The 21582-nt window shown below is 40.3% G+C and overlaps 2 protein-coding genes across 8 annotated transcripts in view; one reads left to right on the top strand and one right to left on the bottom strand.

Moving 5' to 3' along the window:
* Positions 1 to 8: 8 nt before the first annotated feature.
* On the bottom strand, positions 9 to 15443 carry znf280d (zinc finger protein 280D). 5 transcript variants are annotated; one of them, XM_064336402.1, is made up of 21 exons: positions 15265 to 15443; positions 14144 to 14212; positions 13688 to 13854; positions 11808 to 12151; positions 11489 to 11588; positions 10934 to 11254; positions 10744 to 10824; positions 10048 to 10157; positions 9637 to 9863; positions 6436 to 6593; positions 5906 to 6006; positions 5664 to 5810; positions 4449 to 4583; positions 4078 to 4328; positions 3583 to 3723; positions 3404 to 3466; positions 3045 to 3163; positions 2918 to 2951; positions 1826 to 1868; positions 1557 to 1609; positions 9 to 1469 (listed from the first exon to the last, which is right to left on the bottom strand). In XM_064336402.1, exons 3-21 carry the CDS (start codon positions 13845 to 13847, stop codon positions 842 to 844), a joined length of 3216 nt encoding a protein of 1071 aa, XP_064192472.1. In that variant the 5' UTR covers positions 13848 to 13854; positions 14144 to 14212; positions 15265 to 15443; the 3' UTR covers positions 9 to 841. The 5 variants fall into 5 exon arrangements, with proteins under 5 accessions (XP_064192472.1, XP_064192471.1, XP_064192474.1 ...); XM_064336401.1 differs by lacking the exon at positions 14144 to 14212; XM_064336404.1 differs by lacking the exons at positions 14144 to 14212; positions 15265 to 15443 and adding an exon at positions 14893 to 14914.
* Positions 15444 to 21030: 5587 nt separating this feature from the next.
* Positions 21031 to 21582, top strand: part of LOC135255346 (transcription factor 12-like) — a 105316-nt gene continuing 104764 nt past the window's right edge. The window contains exon 1 of one of the 3 annotated variants that reach the window (XM_064336396.1): positions 21031 to 21219. The gene's annotated coding sequence lies outside the window, so the exon portion shown is untranslated. The remainder of the gene's footprint in view (positions 21220 to 21582) is intronic. The other 2 variants (XM_064336398.1, XM_064336397.1) reach the window with 2 other exon arrangements.

Genomic DNA, 21582 nt, shown 5'->3' with positions numbered 1-21582 from the left:
ACAACTGCTCTGAGTGAGATCACCAAAACGTTTATTTACAGTCCTTAAAAGCAGCCACAGCCGACTGCAACGTCTTTAAACATTCGTTCTCAAGTCTCCGTTTCTTACCACTGAAAGCAGGGGAAAGTAACACAACACAAAGTACAGGGAGACCTTAACACTGTGAGAAGCGAAAAGCAAACATGAACCTTTAATGCGAGGTACCAAAAATCAGTATATAAAATTGCTACATCTACCAGCAAAATAATAGGGTAGCAAAAATATTAAGGTCAATGCATTGACCTCACATTGAGAACTTAAATGTATCCTTTGCTACATGCCTAAATTACACTTATTGCAATATACACTAGTCCTAAAGTAGCTGCCCTTCTGGTATTACATGCTGGCTAAGAAGCATTTTGATATATTACACCAATTGGGATCACGATAACCTTTAATCCATCTTCCTAGGTCCTTACCATTGAAGCACTTACTTACGTGAAACAAGAACAAAAGTGATGATTCCTTGTACACAGTCAGAACACATGCACAAAACACTTTAACGGGATGGTCCAATGGTTTTTCCGAAGGTTCACTTGTTAGCTTGTTAGACTGGCAGGAGTACTACCGTTTACAGGAGTGTAGTAAAACTGTACATGAAAAGGTATCTCAAGTAACACATTAACTCATTTCATTTCTGCACCCATTCAGCCAAACATTTGACTTACTTTCAGATAATTGTTCAGAGACGTGTATATCGATAATACAGTATTGTTACAAAAGTTTCCGCCCCTCCTCCGCGCCTCACAGTACAGGTTTGAGAATGCAACAAGTGTCAAAGTAAAAACTGCATTCGCTCCTGTCAGGCCGAGGCGTCTTTAGATTTGTCGGGGCTTGAGGGGCGGCTGGTTTCATCGGCGCTGTCAGAGGGAGCTTCAGCTTTGCTTTCGGGAGCTGGGCTGCTGCCCTTCTGCAGGATCTCGGTGGCCTCGTGCTCCAGTACTTTTGAGGGAGTGAGGGGCTCCAGGTGGGCGCTGCCCTGCTCGCTGGCATCCGAGCCGGCCGACTCCGGCTCTTCGGCTTTTCTCAGGAACTCCTCGAACGGTACGTCCTCCTTTGGCGACCCATCCTCCTCCTCCTCCTCCTCCACCTCCTCTGTCTCACGGTCAGCGGGTCTGGAGGGAGGCGTGGGTTCTGACAACGGCTCCTCCTGCTTTTCTTTCTCAGGTGGGCTTCCGCCACTGGGCTCTCCTGGTGATGTGTCCCTCTCGACCGGCTCTGGTGCCTTTGCAGGAGTCTCGTCTTTTTCCTTCTCTTCGTTCTCTGGGATCCCTCCATCATTCGCATCAGTCCGGCTGCCTTCAGGCATTTCACCTCCTTTGCTCTCCGTTTCAGAAGCAGGCCTGGAATCTTTGACCTCCGAAGGTTCTGCCTGACTTTCCTCGGATGGCTTGTTATGAGAATCGAGTTGAGAGTCTCCTTTGTCCTTTCTAAACCATCAAACAAATAGGGAAAAAATAAATAAAGGAACGAGCTAAAATGCATCGAAACAATTAATGTGGTGGTTTCGCAATTACCTGCTTGTATCCGCAGGGTCCAAATCTCCACCCAGAACATCCGATTCAACTCTCTATTTAAAGTTAAATGAAGAGAAATGCAAAATTGAAGCATATACATAATAAACATGTTCAGTGTTAATTAATTCAAGTGTCTAAAAGGGATTAAATACACTCTGCAGGAGTAAAATTTACTTCAAAGTTCTTTTAAGACTTTGCCAACAGTTGACAGTGAAGTGGTTTTTTTTTATTGTTACAGTTCAACAACAGTTCAAATCATCCAAACTAACCGTAAAGTCACCAGGGTCTCCTGCAGATGTTTGAAGCTCTGGCCTGTTAAAGGACATAATGCAAGCAAATATTACATGCAGGACACCTCCTCAAAGGAGTTCAATTAAGACTGTTCAGATGAAAGCCAGCAAATGCTTCAAAACATATTGCATATAAAATCTTTGAATGGCCACACCAATTACACAGGTGGCTATTCAAAGCAAAATAATCATACAGAAAATGTAAAAATTATTAGTGCCCAACCCAACACTTTCAGTGGATTAAATTTTTTCTGAAATGCATCAGTGAAAAAATCTTCCAAAGAACCCAAGTAGATTTGAATGGATGCACTTTTTTCCCCAGTCGTGTTAAATTTCTTTTTCTGTACTTAGCTACTTGTTTATACAAAATAACACAAATATATTAAAGCTGCAGCATCGTGGCTGAAAGTTCCAAATGGTCAATGAGGATTTCAGGATTATTCTATTCCAGATAACTATGCAACTATTTGAAACTATTTGAAAACTATGCAACTCAAGGAAATGCTCCACAGTTGTTGGCAACATTTTCTAAATGGAGCTTAGATACAGCTCTTTAGAAATCTGAGGATCCACTTGCAGACACGTGCATCTAAACAGAGATGCATGACTGCATTTTTATCCTCCTCATCCTCCACACACACATTACCCATCTTTTATCCATCCAAACTAAAGGAATGACCACTAAAAAAGCTCAAGTTTCAACTAGCCACAAAAGAAATATCCAAGTGACCCCTGTTTGAAGAAGACCATGAAAGGGCTTCTGATTAAAGAAGAAATCAATTTTTTTTAAAGATTATCAAGTATTGAAATTGAAATGTACCCCTTTATATACTCATAAAATTATGTTAAATTAGACACTCTACTTCTACAGACAATAGAATCACAAGAGAGCAATTAGCCTGAACATGAACCATTTATTATTTTAAAATATCCATAAACTGAGTAGCACAGAATTTTAAAAGCGACTAGGATTTTGTCCCTATTTTAGGATACACTAGGATGCTTTGGGATACATAAGAGAAATACAGAGAAGTGATCCATCAGCAGCCAGTGGTTAAAAGAAAAACTCACCCAGTTTTGGGTTTTTCCTCAGTAGAAGAAATTCCTGCAAAATGTGAAAATACATGGAGTTGTCACACAAGTAACTTTCAAGGAAATGTTTCTTAATATGACACACACACATAAACACACTCTCTACCTTTCTCGATGATGACCTGACAATTGTGGTTTGGTCTGTCAAGCAAATGTTTGCTCATGAGGTTGGTGCCCGATGCATCCGCCAGGAAGTCACAGTTGAGACAAACGAGTGTTATACTCCTGCAAAAAACATTTTCATGACAAGAGAGATGCCACAGTTAAACACACAGAGGTAATAAATTAAAAAACTTAAAGGTCAAGAACAAGGAGAGCGTTATCAATGGTTAAATCGATAATGAAGTCTCTAAGCGCTACACAGCCAGAATCAAATCTTTTCAAGCTTGCATGAAAGACACCTGGCTTCGAAACAAACATGCAATAAACAAACATTGTGTGTCACAGGAAGTACTATTCTCCTACCGTAGACTACCCCGAGGCTTCTTCGTTTTTCTAAATCGGTCTCTGGAAACAGCACTATGAAACCTGCGGAAGAAAAAATGTGTCCTTTAACAAAATTGACAGGAGACTAAACCGTAAAAAGAGAGGGGAAAATACTTCTAGATCATTGTATTTGCAAATGGATTCAAAATAAACTTCACCTGATCATGTGATTTTCAAAAGACTTCTTGCAGCACGTACGATACTTGCAGGCACCGCAGTTCAGCACCATTGGATAGTGAGAATAGAAGTCTGTGACTTTTGTGTAACATTCAACACATATCTGCTCGCCCATGTGATTTCTGGGAAAGAGAACAAAGAAATTAGTACACAGTATCCGTTACATCATTTTTCTATCCAGACAATTGTCAGTGCAACAAAAGGGTGAGTATTTATCACTCCTTTTTCAAACCCTTTCTCATAAAAAATCATTTTTATGGAAACCCGATACACCACAAAAATAAATCATAATCATAAAATTAGAGGGCGCAAAAGAGAAAGCATGCTCAGTCAACCTACTCAGTATAAATGAATGTTAAAATAAATGTAAAAAAACAAAAAAACTAATACTAAACTAAGATCTCTGTACTGAGAAAACAAGGAAAGGCTTACTGTGGAATTCTAATGTGGACAAGCTAAGAGTGAAAGCTGAATACCTGACATTCCTCAGTGCCTCATTGCTCCTTTCCTGTAGTTTGGAGTTGAGGCGTTCTTGTTTCTTGGTCTGGAAAGGCCTGGCTCTTCCAGGGCCGCTGTTCTGTGAGGAGGACTTTGATTTTGCTGTGCTGGAGTGCGACTTGCTCGGCTGTTTGGAGGTGGGGCTGCTGGGCATGATGCTGACGATGGACCTGCTCGGGGCGCCGGCTGAAGTGGAGGACCCGCCCAACAGAGAAGCACGAATGGTGACCTGAACAAACAGACGACATCTTGGATTTCTTGGATCACCCTGAATTTCAGTGTCCAATTTTTCATTAGCTTATTCAATTGCTCCAAAGCCATCGTGACATTAAATCAAGGACAACCATACCTTCGTTCCCGGAGGGAGCCCCTCTAAGGTTTTGGGTTTCTTAAATGTTCTATGGAATTGAGTCTTGTGATCCGCTTTCTCTTTATAAGTGAGAAAATTCAGCCTACATTTGCCACATCGATGAATTCCTTTTTTCTGCAATATTAATACAAAAAAATTCAAATCAACAGCTGGTTCACTAAACAAGGATATATAATTAACCATACTGCAACCTCAACAAAGCGTTAAAGAATAAAAGAAACAGCAACAAAAATTTCACTCTGATGGTATATTAAATTCCATCCCTGTTGGTAAGGCTTCCCTGTGCAAAGTAAGCAAATGAGTCAGCCTATTACACACTGCAGAATGGCGTAGGGGAGCTCAACCACTCTAATGAAAAGTACAGCAAGCCTGCTGTTACATAGAATTGATATCAGCAGGCTTTAAACACAAATTCAAGAAGTTGCAAAGGAATGGCTGTAAGAGCAAATTTTCCACTTCAAAGATTTTTTTTTTTTTTGCTGAAGTCCAGAAACTTCATAAACATCAGCACATTCTTAGCAACAATCACAGTGAAAAAATATACCAAGGAAAATCTGTTAAAAAAAATACTGAGTGAAGACACTACATTAAATGTCTACAGATCCTGTGGGGTGGCACCAGGTTTTAGCGGAGCGTTTGTAGCTAGCTAACTACTGCAATGGCGGAAGTGTAGAAGCGTAAGTACAGCGAAGCGAAACAGGCCGACAGGGCTCGTTATAAAAACAAACTCAACCTTGGGATTGCTTTTCCTCGATGGCGATAGCTATCGAAAAATGGATATATAATACAAATAAACGGATAAAAAATATAAACAATTTATAAAAATGGATATTAAATACAAAAACGAAGGCGAGTTGGCGTATACACAGGACCACAGCAAGGCTAAAAATACATAGTATGTCTTTAATTTTCAATTAATTACTTATGTATACTTAGTATATAAACGTAAGTATAGTCAGTGACAAAAAGACTAATGTCTGTATGGACAACACACAGTCCATTGTTTTCAGACCATTATAACTTTTTTTTCAGTAACAAAAACATCCCAGCCTGAACCTTAAGAAATTTTAACTGCATTGGTATCTGCAAGTAGTTCTGAACTGCAAAATCCATTCAAGGTTTAGTCCATGAATCATCTTTATGCTGGAGGAAAGTGCATGTATTTAACACATGTATGTATTTTCATTCTCTCACCTGATGCTTCATATAATGCTGCATATACATGTGGCCACTTCTGAGGACTTTAAGGCAAAAGGGACAGAGGAGATCTTTAGTGTTTTCGTGAACGGATCGGAAGTGACTCTCCACTTCAGAGAAGAACGATGACCTGTAGTTGCAGACCTGGGGAGAACAAAGCAAAGGCATGATTTAGATATTGCTCTCAGATTTGCTTTGGCAAAATAAATAATTACACAAATAAATCAATAAATAAATACCTGGCAAACATAGGGCATTTCACCAGGCTTGTGATTGTCTTTCATATGTTCCAAGAGCACTTGCTCAGTCTCGAAGGCTAACTCGCATATTTTGCAATTGGCTGAAAAGCAATGTGAGGAGAGGAAAGATACACGTTACCAGGAGGCAACAAGTTTAAGCAAACAAGAAAATCAATTACAGAAATTGCCATGCAAACATATCTACTGTTAAAAAGGATCTGAATGCAGGACCTGGCTCTGGTTCAACAATAACTTCAAAATATTTTTCTGCAATTCAGTGAAACTTGATGGGGAGCTGTGAAAATAAAACTACATAAAGGGAGCTAAATGTGCAGGGTGGGTGCTTCTGAACGCAGGGTTCCCAACCCTGTTCTTGGAGATCTGCCCTGTAGGTTTTCATTTCAACTGTAATTTGGCGCACCTATTCTACTAATTAGCGGCTCAACGAGACCTCCAGCTGTTGAATGAGGGTTGGGAACCCGTGTTCTGAAGTACTGTAGGGTTGGGGTAAGGGAAAGGGCAGCCCGTACTGGTAGACTCGTATGGACTGTGGGCGCTCTCGATGTGGCACTGCAGCTGGAAGGGGGTGGAGTACTGGCGGAAGCAGTGCTGGCAGGTTGTGTGGCTGTCCCAGCTTTCATTGCTCTGCTTCTCCAGCTCCAAGTGGTGCTTCATGTGGTTCATGAACCTGCGAGGACGCACACGGGGAGAGAGAAGAGACACCTGCATGGGCCTTCGGCAAAACCCGAGGCGCCGCTGCCAGCGTCGGGCATACTTTGTCTCGCTTGTTGACAAAGCGTCATAAAAATAAACCAACAAGACCACAACCACATTCATTACATTCAAATAGGAATGGGGGGTTGTGCTGGCTTCCATTCTGTTTTTCGTCAACAAAAAAGATACTTAAAATACATTAAAAAGCACACCATGCTTGAAAGTAAGAAAGATTCACTCAAAATATCTTGCTTTTTCATGCAACTGACATATCTTCAGAACTTAATAGGTGTATAAAAACTGTGCAGTAAATCCAGCACACTTCATCTAGTGTTTGTGTCTAATTAAATTCAGGCATACTTAAATCATTTGAAAGCTATGTCCTAATTAGCTAGTACTGTATTTTTTTTTTTTTAACCCAGATCAGTAATCGGACCTGCACAGACCAACATGTTTTATTCCCAAACGGGGAAAACCTTTACCCTTTTTTTTGGAAAAGGATAAAGTATAATTAATGAGCCAAATGCAATGAAAAAGTGTCTTCAAAAGAGGGTATGACCTGTAAATGGACCAACGCCGTGCATCGTCTCCCATAGGCTTTTAAAATGAGACATATTAGTGGCGATTCTCCTTGCACCTCACTTTTCAAAGAGAGCATCATAGCCATTAAAATGGCTGCAATTAAACACAGCTCACAAGCAGGCACGTCTCGCGTTTCGGTTTCGGTCTCTCCGGCCCTGCCTGCCAAGGCTGCCCTTACGAGGCATGGCCCATTTTTCATTTCTTACATTCTGCTTCTTCAGCTCCTCTAATAGACATCTTTATGTGAGGGAACCGTGACCTTAGCCGCCTGACGCACAGTGCAAAAACACAACGCATCCAACCCATTAAAACAGCTTACTGGGCCTTTTCTCTGTAGTGTTCTAAGTGTCACGTTGTTCCATCAAAGGAACAGCTACTCCACCGCCTAAACTAACGGCCATTACTCATCGCTTGCCCCAGATGGGAATTCCTCCTGAGAACGCCCTCTATCTGGGGGATAAAAGTAAGGCTGCAGCATTTTGCATCTTCTGGCCTGCCTCTGTTCCTTATCACTTTCTACAGACAGACAGTCCTCACTTTAAAGCCTCCTACAATCGCAGGCCTAACCACTCTGAGAACAGCCTCACTTAGCTTAGCCTAGTTGCATAAATGCAATCTCTGTCATTTTCTTTCTTAATGTAATTTATGTAAATTGTTTATGTAATTACTTGTATGCTGGCTGCTTCACCTGAAGTTACCTATGGGAAAGGTTATTCTATTCTGTCCTATCTATTCTAAAACTCAGACCAGTCTACATAAATTTCATTTTACCTGTAAAGAAGCAGGTTGTATAGAAACATTAAGGCAAACATTAAGCCAAAAATGTTAGCTTCCTTGCTCTAAGGCTATGAACTATGCAAATAAGGCAGCTAAGTAAATGTTGTAGCCTGCTATATTTCCAAAACAATCTTATTTACATTTACATTTTCTTTGGAAGATCTGGGGCACTTCTTAATTAGCTGACTGCTGTTGCTGCCTCTTCTCTCTTGCCTCTATAGGTGGCACAAACCACAGCTACTGTAGCAAGTAGCAAAAAACGGCCAAACTTTTTCTGCATTGTAATATGAAAATGACTGTGGAAACTGAATATTGCTCAAGCTTGTTTAATAATTCAATTTTTTAATTTAACATCTTAAGAATTTAAGTAAATTATAATTTTCAAGCTCTAATTTTTTTAAATCGCTAAAACATGACAACGGACCTAATTCGGAGTTTACACCAGATATGGAACGTGTGGGGCTAGTATCAATGACCGCCATTCAACTGGCCATATTGGCCAATACATGTAACACCCATTTTCAACCAACATGTAACTTGCTTACTTTATTAAGCACATAGCATGAGTCTGGAGAGCTACTGAGGATCTTTACAGTTTGCTTGAGTGGCTGGTAAACATGATAAGAAAATTCAAACATATGTACAAGCGTACTCAGGAACGACCCCAGCTACCGGCTCGGGAGAGTGAAGACAACTCGTGGTTCTCTTAAAACACGCGGCATCAGCCAGCTGCTTCTTTTCACACCACAGCCACAAGCCGCGCAAATGCAGAGCAGGGACGGAGGAGACCCAATCATACGCGTGCACAGTGAGCAAGCCGCGGGCGCCCGGACGGCCAGCAGGAGTCGCTCAGGTGAAGAACACCGCTATCCCCACTGACTGAGTCCTTCCCATATATCCCTTGGGCGAGGTAACGCCGATTGTGCGCTGGCTGTGAGAGGCTGCCAGCCGCAGTTGGCACTGGCACGGGCTGGATTCAGTCCGAGACCATGACGCTCGCTTATGCACAGCAAGCGCGTGATTCGGCTATTTTTAAGCGTGACATTTTCACTTCATTTACAGCAGCAGCGGCAGCGCATCAAATCGCCTCCTCTGGCGCACGTCTGTTATGTCACCATATCGGCCATAAACTTAGCTTACTGGCTAATAACATTTTAACTTTTAAGTTGAGTTTCTATAACTATCGTTGGTCGACACCGATACACCCCCAATAATAACATGTACCCTTAAACTTTGTCCTAGACTTTCACTTTCTCATCTCGTTGATATATCACCAATTTTAGTCAGCAAAGGCTTGTAAATTAGTCCAGTTTACAGAATCCTCTGGTTGTGAAAGCAACAGTAACACATAATAAATTGTTATTGAAACTTATTCAACAGTTACCTACACTTTCAAACTGATTTATTCATGGATGTACCTCCAGACTGCCATATCACGGCCTTTTTTCCGATATTTAGATACAGATACAGGCCAAGTTTCCAAGAATGTCTGTAACAATTCATTCTTAATTTCAAGATCAAGCAATATTCATGTTTCCACAAGAGGACCAAGACATTAAAGGATGAAACATGAATCTACAAAATGAATCGGTGCCCAACATCAATGTTCAGAAAACTCTGCCGTGAATGAAGTTCATGGGTCTTTATAAAAGCAATACCTGATATTGTTCTTCAGGACTTTCAGGCAGCTGTTGCACTTAAAAGTGATGCTGGCCTTCTGATCCTTCTGGGCTATCTTGTCCCCCTCATGCCTCCCATAGTAAAATTCAGTGACCAGCATAATGAGTTTTCCTTTCTCGGCATCCATCATCCTGACTGGAGGGGAAGGTTTACCCAGCTTGGACGTTGTCGGGAAAACACTGTCTATCAAATGAGAACAGCAGTACTACAGGAAAAGAAAGATACAGAAACCTGCCATTAATACTCAGTCCAATTAAGACAATGTGCAGTCAAGACCATTTCAACAGCAACGCAATTTTCAGTCACAGCATTTAAAAAATTTAAAAAATTACATCAGGACTTGAAGTGTTGCAACTGGCAAGCACGTCACGAGGTAAATAGGCACTCACCCTCATATGATTTCTCATTGGATCTGGGAGGTTAAATTGAATATTGCACCTTGGACACTTCTTTCTAAAAGGAGTCCCATTTTGTGTGCAATCAGAAACATTGGAAGCTCCTGTAAAAAATAAGTTTCCCACATTAATTATTTACAGCTTCTTCTATACTTGGAACTTTATGCAAGCTGCACATAAACTGAAGGTTCTGAGAATTATGGACTGCTCTCTTGTGATGATTGACAAGCATGTGATGATTCCCTCACTTATGCTAAACATCACAAGAAAATGCGATCGAATGTCAGATGCAAATTCATATGTCCTGGAGCTTCATTGAATTTTCATGTTTCCGTTTCACAGAACCGGCTACCTAATACACAGGTGAGCAATTCCAGTCCTGTAGGGCCAGTGTGTGTATGCAGGTATTTTTCCACCAATTAGCCAGGCTAAATTACCTAACTAGCTGTACAGACCAACATTGGTTAACGCGTAGACTAGACAACAGTAAAGTATTTCATACAGGGTCACAAAAACAGTCTTCGACTGTGATTCGTCCTCTTTTCAAAAAATGCAGCTAAAATGCAGATGGTGTAGCCTAAATGTTAGGACTAATTAAGTAATTAAGGCCAGAATTTGACATGAAAACCAGAAACAGATACAGCCCTTGATTCCCATCTTTGAGCTAATTTACAGGCAAAAAACACGCACCCAATTCCAGTTTAGTCCTTTTAGTGGCATTGCTTGTGGCATCAGGTGGAGAGTCCCGTTTAACTGCATTCATCCCGATTCCTGAAAGGAAAGCAAAATCAGACCCACAGGGATAAAGGTTATGGCTAACAAAAATGGCGACCAGATTGAAGCCAATGACCCAGTCATAGCGTAGCATCTTTCAGCATACCTGTAGTATTGCTCATGACCTGCAGTAAAGGTGACGGCTGCTTGGATGTGGCACCAGGAGAGTTCTGTGGTTTTGGCGGGGTGACAAGCTTGCTTTGCACTGCAGACGATACAACCTGTATGGGCTGAAGTGTGGCCGCGTTCATTTGTATAGGCTGCAGTTTGGTAGGGCAGAATTGCGCAGCCGGCTGCTTTGGCTGCGGAGGGCTCTGCACGTTGGCCAGGGTGACAATGTTGTTCTGTATTAGTTGCACCTGGGGCCTGTGGACCACCCCTGGTACAGCCTTCGCAGAAGTCACCTGTGGCAGCAACTGCTGTCCAGCTGCAAGGATGAAAAGAAGGAATCATTACACATGACACTGAATCGTCTAGAATGTCGCTGTATGCAGTAGCATAAAGATTTGCCTTCACTGGCACAAAGGGTCCTAACCCAGACCATGAAAAACAGCCCCAGGCCAAGTGGTGTCCAGATACTTTTGCTCATATTGAGATGCAGTCGATTACAGGAGCACATTTGTTACTTTCAGTATGAAATCTTAAGTCTTTGAACATGTACCTGGAAGAACGGTGAAAGATGTTCCAGGTGGATACTGATTCCCAAGAGAAGCGATGAACGTAGAATTGTTGGTTATCTGGGAAGATGTCACTATGTAGCCCTGAATGACAAGGAAGATATTTTCATACGATAGCATTCAAATCAAGAATCAATGTGTATTTGCTCTGTTCTGATCAACTTCAATCTAGACGTGGATCACAAAAAATGGGAAATACATTCCAATTACCTCAGACCGATGTTACCAGTTACAGATATGCAAGGAACATATGAATAAACTGCAGGAAGTAAAAGTGTTGAGTAAAGTGAACGCAGACGCTACCTGGTTGTTGATAATTATGGGCTGGTGAGACTGTGCGGATAAGGCGTGGGACATGTGGGACACGGGCTGTGTGACGGTGGGCAGGGATCCAGGCTGAGATGCCACAGGAATGAGTAAGGACTTGGTGACGGACTGCGCTGTTGCCCTGACAGCGAGCTGGGGCACTATGGGTCCGGAGGAACTGCAGGAGACGGGCTGAGGGCCAGTCGTGGCCTGTGGGGGCCTTTGGGGGGACGTCGGCACGGTGGCCCCGGCCCTCATCACCGGCGAAACGGGCATGACGCTCCGGGTGGCGGCTGGCAGGATCTGCCGCTGGTTGACAGCTTTTACGACAGGAGCGGGACCTGGGCACATAGCAAACCTTATGAAATGAACTAAATATATCAATCCAAAAATAGCAGATGCAATCTTCAAACAGCAAAGCAAACCCATGGAATTAGCACATTTCAGTGCAGATACCTCACCACTGAAGCATTCCTCAAAACAGCAGAAGCACTAAAGGCTCATATACACCACGTGTAGTGGCCATGGCGCATAACTGACACGTAGGACCGACAGTCCATGTCGCTCGCGTCCACAACAGTTCCATTTGCTTCATGTCTCTAGCACTTTCTCCAGAAGGCTACATTTGCTTCAGTCATGCCCAAGACATAAGTTCTCTATACAGAAATAAGCAGCAATTTGTTGTTGATATTTATATCTAGGCCCCCCTATTTTACCACAAAATTACAAGAAGCAAAAATACCAAAAATGCAATGCAAAATGTCCATACCTAACAGTTTGGTGGATATTATAGCTATTTGCCCTCTCCATTTTTCTCACATTTAATTCACTTGGGCAGTGAGTTATTTTCAGAGCAGCCTCTCTCCTCCCTCTCCCTGGTATTTCAACCTTAATTCTCATTCTTGGAGAATTATCAATACCCTTCACAACGTCTGTCAACTATTTTCATTATGTATTCCTGTGCTGAAATGATCATCCTCGAGAACTTGCCAGTGGCACAACAAAGATTTCATTCATAATTGGTGGATGGGAGACAACTGACAAAGCTCATCATGCCCCAGCAAAATCACAAGCTTTGAAAGGCAGGTGCAAAAAACTTAATTCACAATCACAAACTCTGTGTATCTTCCTCAGCAGTCATAATCTGCGGTTTTAATGCTAGGCACATTATGTAGCTGTCCAAAAGCCCTTGTTGCAAACACTGAGAACAAATACACATGAGAAATCAAACTGGCTGGGCGCAACAGTTCAGTTTTGATACAACTTCCTATATTGCCATCTCACAGACTGGTGACCCTTCTCCCAATCATGGCATTTAATCAGCATATTGGGTGTGTATTTTCAAAATCACGAACCCCTCAGTGAAATCTGACAGAGGCAACTCTGACTTTTCGCCAAAAATTTAATTAATTTTCTTGCAAAACAAAACAAAAATGGCTAGCTCTTCAGCATTGTAGCTCCTTGTTGAAATACCTTCTGTTCTCCAACATTACAGGTGGTAAAATGGCACGCGCATGTATTGATATAACGATGCACTCAGATATACATCCAGCAGTTTATAGCAAATTTGTGTGTATAAACATACGCTGTATCGCGAAGCAAAACGGAACTATAAAACAGACGCTTACTGCAAAGCTGTGCTGCAGCATGCCCGCATTTGGTTCGCTCGTGATCCATGCGCATTGGCTTCCGGTGTACACCATCTCATCCCTGCCATTACTTTGCAGAAGCTTCGCGAAAACATAGTATACGCGGCTTCGTGTAGAAGCCGCTACTAGTGTGGTGTACATGAGCCTCAAAGTATCAATTTATCTACCTAATAACATAAATGAGCGCTGGGTGTAAGCAACAGGGTCGAATGCGGGACAAACTCATACTTGGCCTGGTGTTTGGAGTCACTTTGGAGCTACGGATCTCTCCAACAAAAATTGGTTCATCGTCGTCGTCATCGTCATCATCCACCAAATTAATTTCTGGGATCCTCCTTTGCCATGGTTCTAGCTCCTCCTCCTCACACTCCATAAAAAGCTCCGACATTTTGAAACTGGTCAAGGAAGAAATCAAGGTTACAATGACGCAACGACATGTTCAAAGTGTTTTAACTTGGAATTCCATACAAAACGACCTCTTAGTCTGTGAAAACACATTAGGTTGGGAAAGTTGGATTATTGCAGTGTCAATATCTTGCCAGCTAAATATAATAAGGCCCATGTTTTCGAAGTAGTATTGCTTCTAGACAACTAGATTAGTGGAATTAAGTCAAATGCAATTGAAAGCAACGAATGCCGTTTGAAGGGTTTTCTCCCCATTGGGAGTTTTTTCACCTTACGTACTTGCTATTTGGGAGTTCAGGCCTGGTGTTTGCTGTCTCTTGCCTTGCTACTCTGTAAAGTGACAGTTCTCTGTAAAAAGCGCAAATAAAATTGAAATGTAAGCTTACTTTATCAACCCTTGGAATAGCAGTTTTTTAAATGCTTTGTTTTATTCCCAAAGAATTTAAATCAATGTTCTAGAACTCCGGTGCTTTCTGATACCAGCGGTGCTATTGCTTATATCAGGATTCGAATATTCAATTAAGAACATTGTAATCACATGTGTGATCTTACACTGTAAAGGGTTAACTAAAATTGACTGTAAGGTTAATCACTCATCAAACTTAGCCAACCTTAATTAGCACACGTTACGAGGTGAGAATACGTCCATGTTTGATGGATCGAGCGATCTTGCTAGCCATCTAGTTAGCACTGCTAAGTATCTCAGCTAGCTAGCAATCTAGTTAGCATTGCTAAGTGTCTCAGCTAGGTAGCAATCTAGTTAGCATTGACAAGTATCTCAGCTAGCTAGCGACCGTTACATAGTTTGGATCCCATCAAACGTTTCTGGCATTTTTTCATGAGCAATGTAAATGGTTGTTTTTGACAGCTCACAGGATAAAGCAATGGTTTAAGAGCGACACTACGTTAATATCTAATAGTTTAATTTGCAGGCCAAGCGAAAACGCTCAAGTACGAGCTAACATCTGCTAGTAAACTAGCTAGCCACGGCAGTGCTACTGCTAGTGCCGCCCCTTGCCATCCCATACCTTTTGTCAACAAATGCATCCAACTGCTTATTTGTGCACTGGTGGGAACATATTCAAGGGATATGGGAATACTTTGTTCTCTGTCAAAATTAACACTGTAGATTGGCCTCCACGGGAGTCTTTCCTCGACTCACCGCGAACAGAACCAATATAACTAACATATATAAAATCATCACAACACATTCATTAGCTAACACTTGCAAGCTAGCTAACTAGCCAAACGAACATGGCGCCCGGTGCAACAACTGCAGCCGCTAGACAGTGTTCCGACTTTAATCTGACCCATTACTGCATCTTGACGGGAGAAGAGAGTGTGGTATAATAACTAATTGCATGTTTAGAATTTCAAATTTGAGTAAAATATTAGTTTACCCGTTATGGTGTAGACTTAATCAGACGAAACGCATTATTTCGGCGGAGCCATGATCGTACACGGAGTTTACAGGAGTATAGTGGATGATGGGTATTTTTTCCATTCAGCCTCAGCACAGATATTCTAATCCTATCGGATAAGCAACTGTTCCCATCCTCGGCCTCAGGGATGCGTAGGTTGGGTCCCGAAGTAGGCTAACACAAAAGCCGTGGCTTCTAAATTACCACTTTAACCACTTAAGACCGTTGAAGTAATTAATGTGAAGAGACATTACAACTGACATGGCACATGCTATTGATTGAGGGATAGGTGATATAGTCAGGCCATCACGAAATAAGAGAAAAAGGAGATATAAAATAGCGCGAGTTTGATGAATTGTTAATGAAGTATTCAAAGTAATATTGGTTTTAAATGGCTGCTCAGTATGTCGATGCTTGAAAAAAATTTGGTTATAAAGTTTATATTTAAAGCACAATGCATATGTTTGTATCTTATTGGCTAAACGACATGCTTCTGCTGCAACTTTTTAAAAAAGCTTTATGCTTAATCAATGACCTGCACTTCTTCAAAATCTTGGCAGTCACGTACCTGCGCATCAACCATTTGAAAGCTCATCGGTTACATGTGTGTAATTCCATATTCCAGACAACATCAGTTTAAACCACTGGTCAATTAAGCTTAATGTAGCTTATTTTTGCAACTTTTCTTGTGAAGCATGTGTAGCATGTTGTAACTAAGCACCCTGATATAGGGTCTCCTGTAATTATGTATCAAATATCTGAAAAGGTACAGTACCAAGAAAGGCTACAATCTACATTATGTTGAATGATAAATAAATTTCTGGAAAGCCAGGAAATGGTAACTGGGAGTACATTTGAGTCTTGAGTTTTACAATCCAACCACTTGTCGGTGATGCCAAACTTCCAGGGACAAAAAAACAAAAACATGTATTTCTGGCAACTTCATTTATATTTCATAATGATGTATTCTGATCTCTATGCTGGGTTATCGAAGCAAAGTTCTTTGTGAATAATGATGAGGATATTTCACAGAGACAATGGTGGGAAGTGAAAGAATTACAAACCCGAAAAACAGAGATACGAGCACCCTTAATTTACGGTTACCTCCGACCCACTCCTGTGTTACGTTCGTCCCGCTCGGCAGGGACAAAAGTAACACTGCACTCGGTCCATTCTCGGCCTTGTTTATGTTAAACTCATATATCCTATAATATATCCCGATAATTACAGTTGATAATAATGAAGGACGTGTGCAAGTTGTGCATCATAAAATATGGGATCTCTATTTCTATTAATTTCGGAGTAAATGGATCAAACAAAAAAGTGTTACTTTCGTCCCGGCTCTCCCCTAGTGGACATGATTTATTGACACATATAGCAACACAGGACTTCCACTGGATCCTGCCTTCAGTTCTCTAGTGAACAGATAGTGCTCTGCAGTTTATATAGTAATTGTTTTCTGACATGTGTTTTATGATTTATGCATTAAACACACGTTCTTATAGCTACATTTCAAATGCCGACTCTACCTTTAATCCTTATCTAGAAAAAGGACAGTATTCTTTCATAGTTTCAAGGAAATATTTCACCATTACATCTTTTTTATGATAGTATACACAGCATTGAAACAATTCCTTTTAATTAAATTAATGTTATGAGATAGGTTGGCTATTTAATTTTCTGAGTGCATATCATAAGTGCCCACAAATTGGCGCTATCACATATGATTAATTAAACATGCTGTTTCTTTTCAAAGGCTCTTGGTCTGGTTTTGACCCTTCTAATGTGTTGATATTCACTTCTACCACTGCACAGTTCTGTTAGGATAATTACTAGATGGACGTGACAGAATATATAATACCAGATTTCCTCATACTGAAAAAGAAAAAATGCAACTGATAATTGTGTTTTATGTATGATATATTTGGCATATTAGTATTTTATGTTTAGCGTATCTGGCACATGAAAAATGACAATGGTGCTATATGAGTACCTTTATTCAGTTTCTATTTCATTGTATTAAAGCAAGCTGTCTTTTTGTATGCTTTGCTCAAAAGAAAAAAAAAAAGCCATTAGTAGGATTTATGCTAAATTTCCAATTTCCAAATAGAATACCTTTTTATATTATGCCTCTACAGTAAGCATTTTAGTCACAAATTATTAATTTTCTTATATTCCTTTCTTAGATTTGTGGGGATATTTTTTAGATCTAGTTTCAACATGCATTTTTTTTTGTGGCAGAGTATATTTTCATGAATTCATTACTGTATGCGTGAAATATATGAAAACAGTACATTTTCAGTAAAATTACTAAGCTTTGCATGGCTCCAAATAAGAGAAAATCCAGAAGTTAAAATAAATCACTTGCCAGATTAATTAGGATGTTTGGAATAATATTGACAGCCCAAACCCAATTTACATAGATTCATCACATTTAATTGTCAACAGGTGGCGCTCTAGTTGGATACATTAGTAGGCTCTTAGGGCAAATTGATGACAGTTTATTTAAATGGCAGCACCATGCATTCCGTTAAACAATAAAATTGTGTATTGTGTTTAGAATGGAAATGTCCATCAACAAATAGAATCTTGTTGAATTTATTGGATCAATTCAGCAATAAAAAACCTTTAATAGACATTTTTTTCTGTGGATGTGAATATATTTATGCCTTAAAATGAGATTAATTATTGTACAAGAACAACAAAACCACTGGATGCAAATGTTTTAACTTGTCAAAAGAAAGTAGTCCAAAATAAAACACAATTATTATCTGTTATGAATGTTTAAAAACATAAACATTTTTTACAGATCAAGATCCCAAACCTTGTGATAAATACTATGTTTGTTTAATATTCTTGTTCATCTACAAAACTAAAATAAAGCAAGGCAAATGCTCATAAACAAAGATTGGTTTCATGCTCATTTTTTATTGCTCAGCTCTTATCTGATTTATATAGGCTATTTTTGTGGCCTTCTCTGTGGAAATACATTTAATTTATACATGTAAATGAAATAGCCACGTTTCCTTTAAAACAGAGTCTTCCAAAATATCTCTTGCTCTGATTTTTCTGCAATGGCAGCTTAGACTTAATATGAATCATATAAGTAAGGTATGTAATATGTGCGTACACACACACACACACACACACATTACAGGAAAGGAGCATCTAAATATAAATTTTCTTGAAATGACTGAACATTCAAGGTGAACAATCAATAGGTTTTTATCATCAATCAAATCAGTTTCAATCCAGACCCTGTAGATCCTGGTGTGAGCTATTGTGTGATAGTAAGTTAGATATGGATGGTAACATATCCATCCTTTTTGTAACAGTTGTTCACAATATTAAAATACTGTAATAAAACATGTAATATGTTTAAGATCATGTATTTGGCCCTAATCCTCAAATTTTATCTCCAAAGTTTCACAATTAATCCGGAAGACACAACCCTCATTATATTTTGAATGGCCATTGATGATACGCAAATTCTCCTTCAGGGGTTGCTTTAGCACTTAGATGTGAGCCAGTAAACCGCTGTCAGTCACTCACAACAAAATGAACGTAGCACGCCACTTTTTTCTCTTTTTTGGGCTTCGCCTCAGCGGAAGAAAAAGTAGTTCCTATTCATTGTTAGTCCCTCCAGGAGAAACGGTTTCGTCTTTTTTTATGTATAAAATAAAAAAAATAAATAAAAAATTAATTGATGGGCTGAAACAACCGAAGAATAGCTGTTTTCCCATGTGCTTGCATTATGTTTAATCAAATATATCGCTGACCATAACCATTCATACACATTTACAGCACAGTGACAATCTCAACTTCTTTACATTCAAAAGTGAGGCCTGTCTCTGGAAACACTAGACCACTTTATCACCAAATTAATAAAGTTTCTCCTGAAACTGCAACATGAAAGGGCAGATTTATGCCATTTTCTATGCCTAATTCAACAGAAGCAACATTTTCAATTTTGTGGAGGCCTATCCTTTTAACCTACTGTGTGTTACAGCTTTCCACCACCTTCCACTCAAATGACAAAGCCTCAGTCTGGGCCTGTGTTCTGATAGTGTCTTTAATCAGACATCCTCTGATCCATGTCACAGTGCCTTAATTCAAGAGCAAACACACAAGATTGGAGAAACTCTTGGTCAGTGGCAATGTAAGGCACAGGCTTTCAAGTGTAGAAGAAATTTGGCAATAGAAACAACCTGTAATCAAAGATTCCATGAGTAATTGATCAGATGCCCCCCCCTCCCTCCCCCACCCACCTCCACTCGATGAACATAATAGTTGCACATTAAAGTATAACCCCCCCCAAAAAAAGTTGTTGCAAAAAATAACTTGAAAAATTTAGACTGATGCTATTTGAAACAACGAATGCACTTTTTATACATAGCCCCCCCCCCCATTTCAATGCACCATAATGTTTGGGACATAATAATGTTATGTAAATCAAAGTAGTCATGTTTCATACTTTGTTGCACATCCTTTGCATGTAGTGACTGCTTGAAGTATGTGACCCATAGACATAATCAGGTGCTATCTTCTCTGGTGATGCTCTGGCAGGCCTGTACGGCGGCTTGTCTTCAGCTCCTGCTTGCTTTGGGGACTAGTTTGCTTAAGATTTTTTCTTCAGCATATGAAATACTTGTTCAGCTGGATTCCGATCAGGTGAATGACTTGGCCAATCAAGAATTTTCTAGTTTTTGGCTTTGAAAAACTCTGTTGGTTCCTTTAGCAGCATGTTTGGGATCATTGTCTTGCTGTAGGATGTAGCGTCATCCAAGTAATTTGGAGGCATTCAGTTGAGCTTGAGCAGATAAGATGCTTCTGTACACATCAGAATTAATTCAACTATCGGCAGTTGCATCATAACTGAAGATCAGTGAGCCAGTACTTGTGGTAGCCATACATGCCCAAACCATAACACCCCCACCACCATGTCTCACATATTTAGGTGGGGGGGGCGGTGCTTTGGACCTTGGGCAGTTCCTTTTGTTCTCCACGCTTGACTCTTGCCATCACTCTGATACAAGTGAATCTGGGTCTCATCTGTCCACACAATTTTATTTCTGGAACATTGCAGGCTCTTTTAGGTACTTCTTAGCAAACTGTAACCTGGCCATTCTGTTTTTGTGGCTAACTAGTGGTTTGAATCTTGCAGGGTAGCCTCTGTAGTTCTGTTCACAAAGTCTTCTACAAACCATTGGCACTGACACATTCACGCTTGCCTCCTGAAGAGTGTTTCAGATCTGTTGGCAGGGGTTTTTTCTTAATTATGGTAGGAATTCTTGGGTCATCACCTGTAGAGGTCTTCCTGGGCCTACCAGGCCCTTTGCAATTACTGAGCTCACCAGTGCTCTCTTTCTTCTTAAACAGTTGATTTTGGAAAGGCAAAGGGCCTTTCCAAAGGGCCTATGTCACTGGTTTTGTATTTTACAGAGACAAATCATGAAAAAATGTCTTTGTCCCAAACATTATGGAGCTCACTATATATGTATAATGTGTTTATTTCTTTTTCTAGAACTGGATATTACAACTGGTGAGCCAGATTTCTCATTAGTCATTTTTCTTCTGAATTCGACCATAAAATAAATAAATATTAATTTTAAATATTCAGTACGTTGTTTAAAAGAAAATCTTCCACATGTCTGTTAGACCTGTCATTCAAACCCCCTTGGTGTATGAGGGGTTAAGAAGAAACATGATTTAGCTCCGTTTGGCGGAAGGATACAACATCGAACGTCAACGTGGTGATAAGGTTTGCGAAGCAAAAATGTCTGCCTAAGGGAAACTCGTAAGTTACATTCAGGGAATATTTTGCAAATATTGCTGCAAACGCATTGATTCCAAACTCTGTACCACAAGAAGAAGGGAAACAAGGCTTCCATTCTCACACCCGATCGCCCTAGTTGGACTTTTAAACGGGAAAAGGTAAACATTATATAGTGAGTTTGAAAAAAGGGTCTCGGACTGGGTGAAAGAAGTTGGGATACAAGAAAGACTGGAGCTGGTTCGGAGTAGGCTAGCTTAATGGTCGGCATTTGCTTTACCGCTCTAACTCGACGTGGCCTAAGTTGCTTATGTTTCGAATTGTATCAAGAACACACTATTAGTACTGTATGCTTTCGTATCTTCATTGTAGGTAGCCTACATGTTTGCCATTTCTTTCTATCAGTGACTGATTTATACCTAACGAGGCACTAACATACTTCCCAAATATCAAAACGAACTGATATCTTCATCATTCTTGAATACGTTGTAGTTGGCGTGAAGTGGCGAATACACCACCGCAAT

Source organism: Anguilla rostrata, chromosome 5 (genome assembly GCF_018555375.3).
Source record: "Anguilla rostrata isolate EN2019 chromosome 5, ASM1855537v3, whole genome shotgun sequence".
Lineage (NCBI taxonomy): Eukaryota > Metazoa > Chordata > Actinopteri > Anguilliformes > Anguillidae > Anguilla > Anguilla rostrata.
The sequence above is the reverse complement of the archived record's forward strand: the minus strand, read 5'-3'. Positions and strand labels throughout refer to the sequence as shown.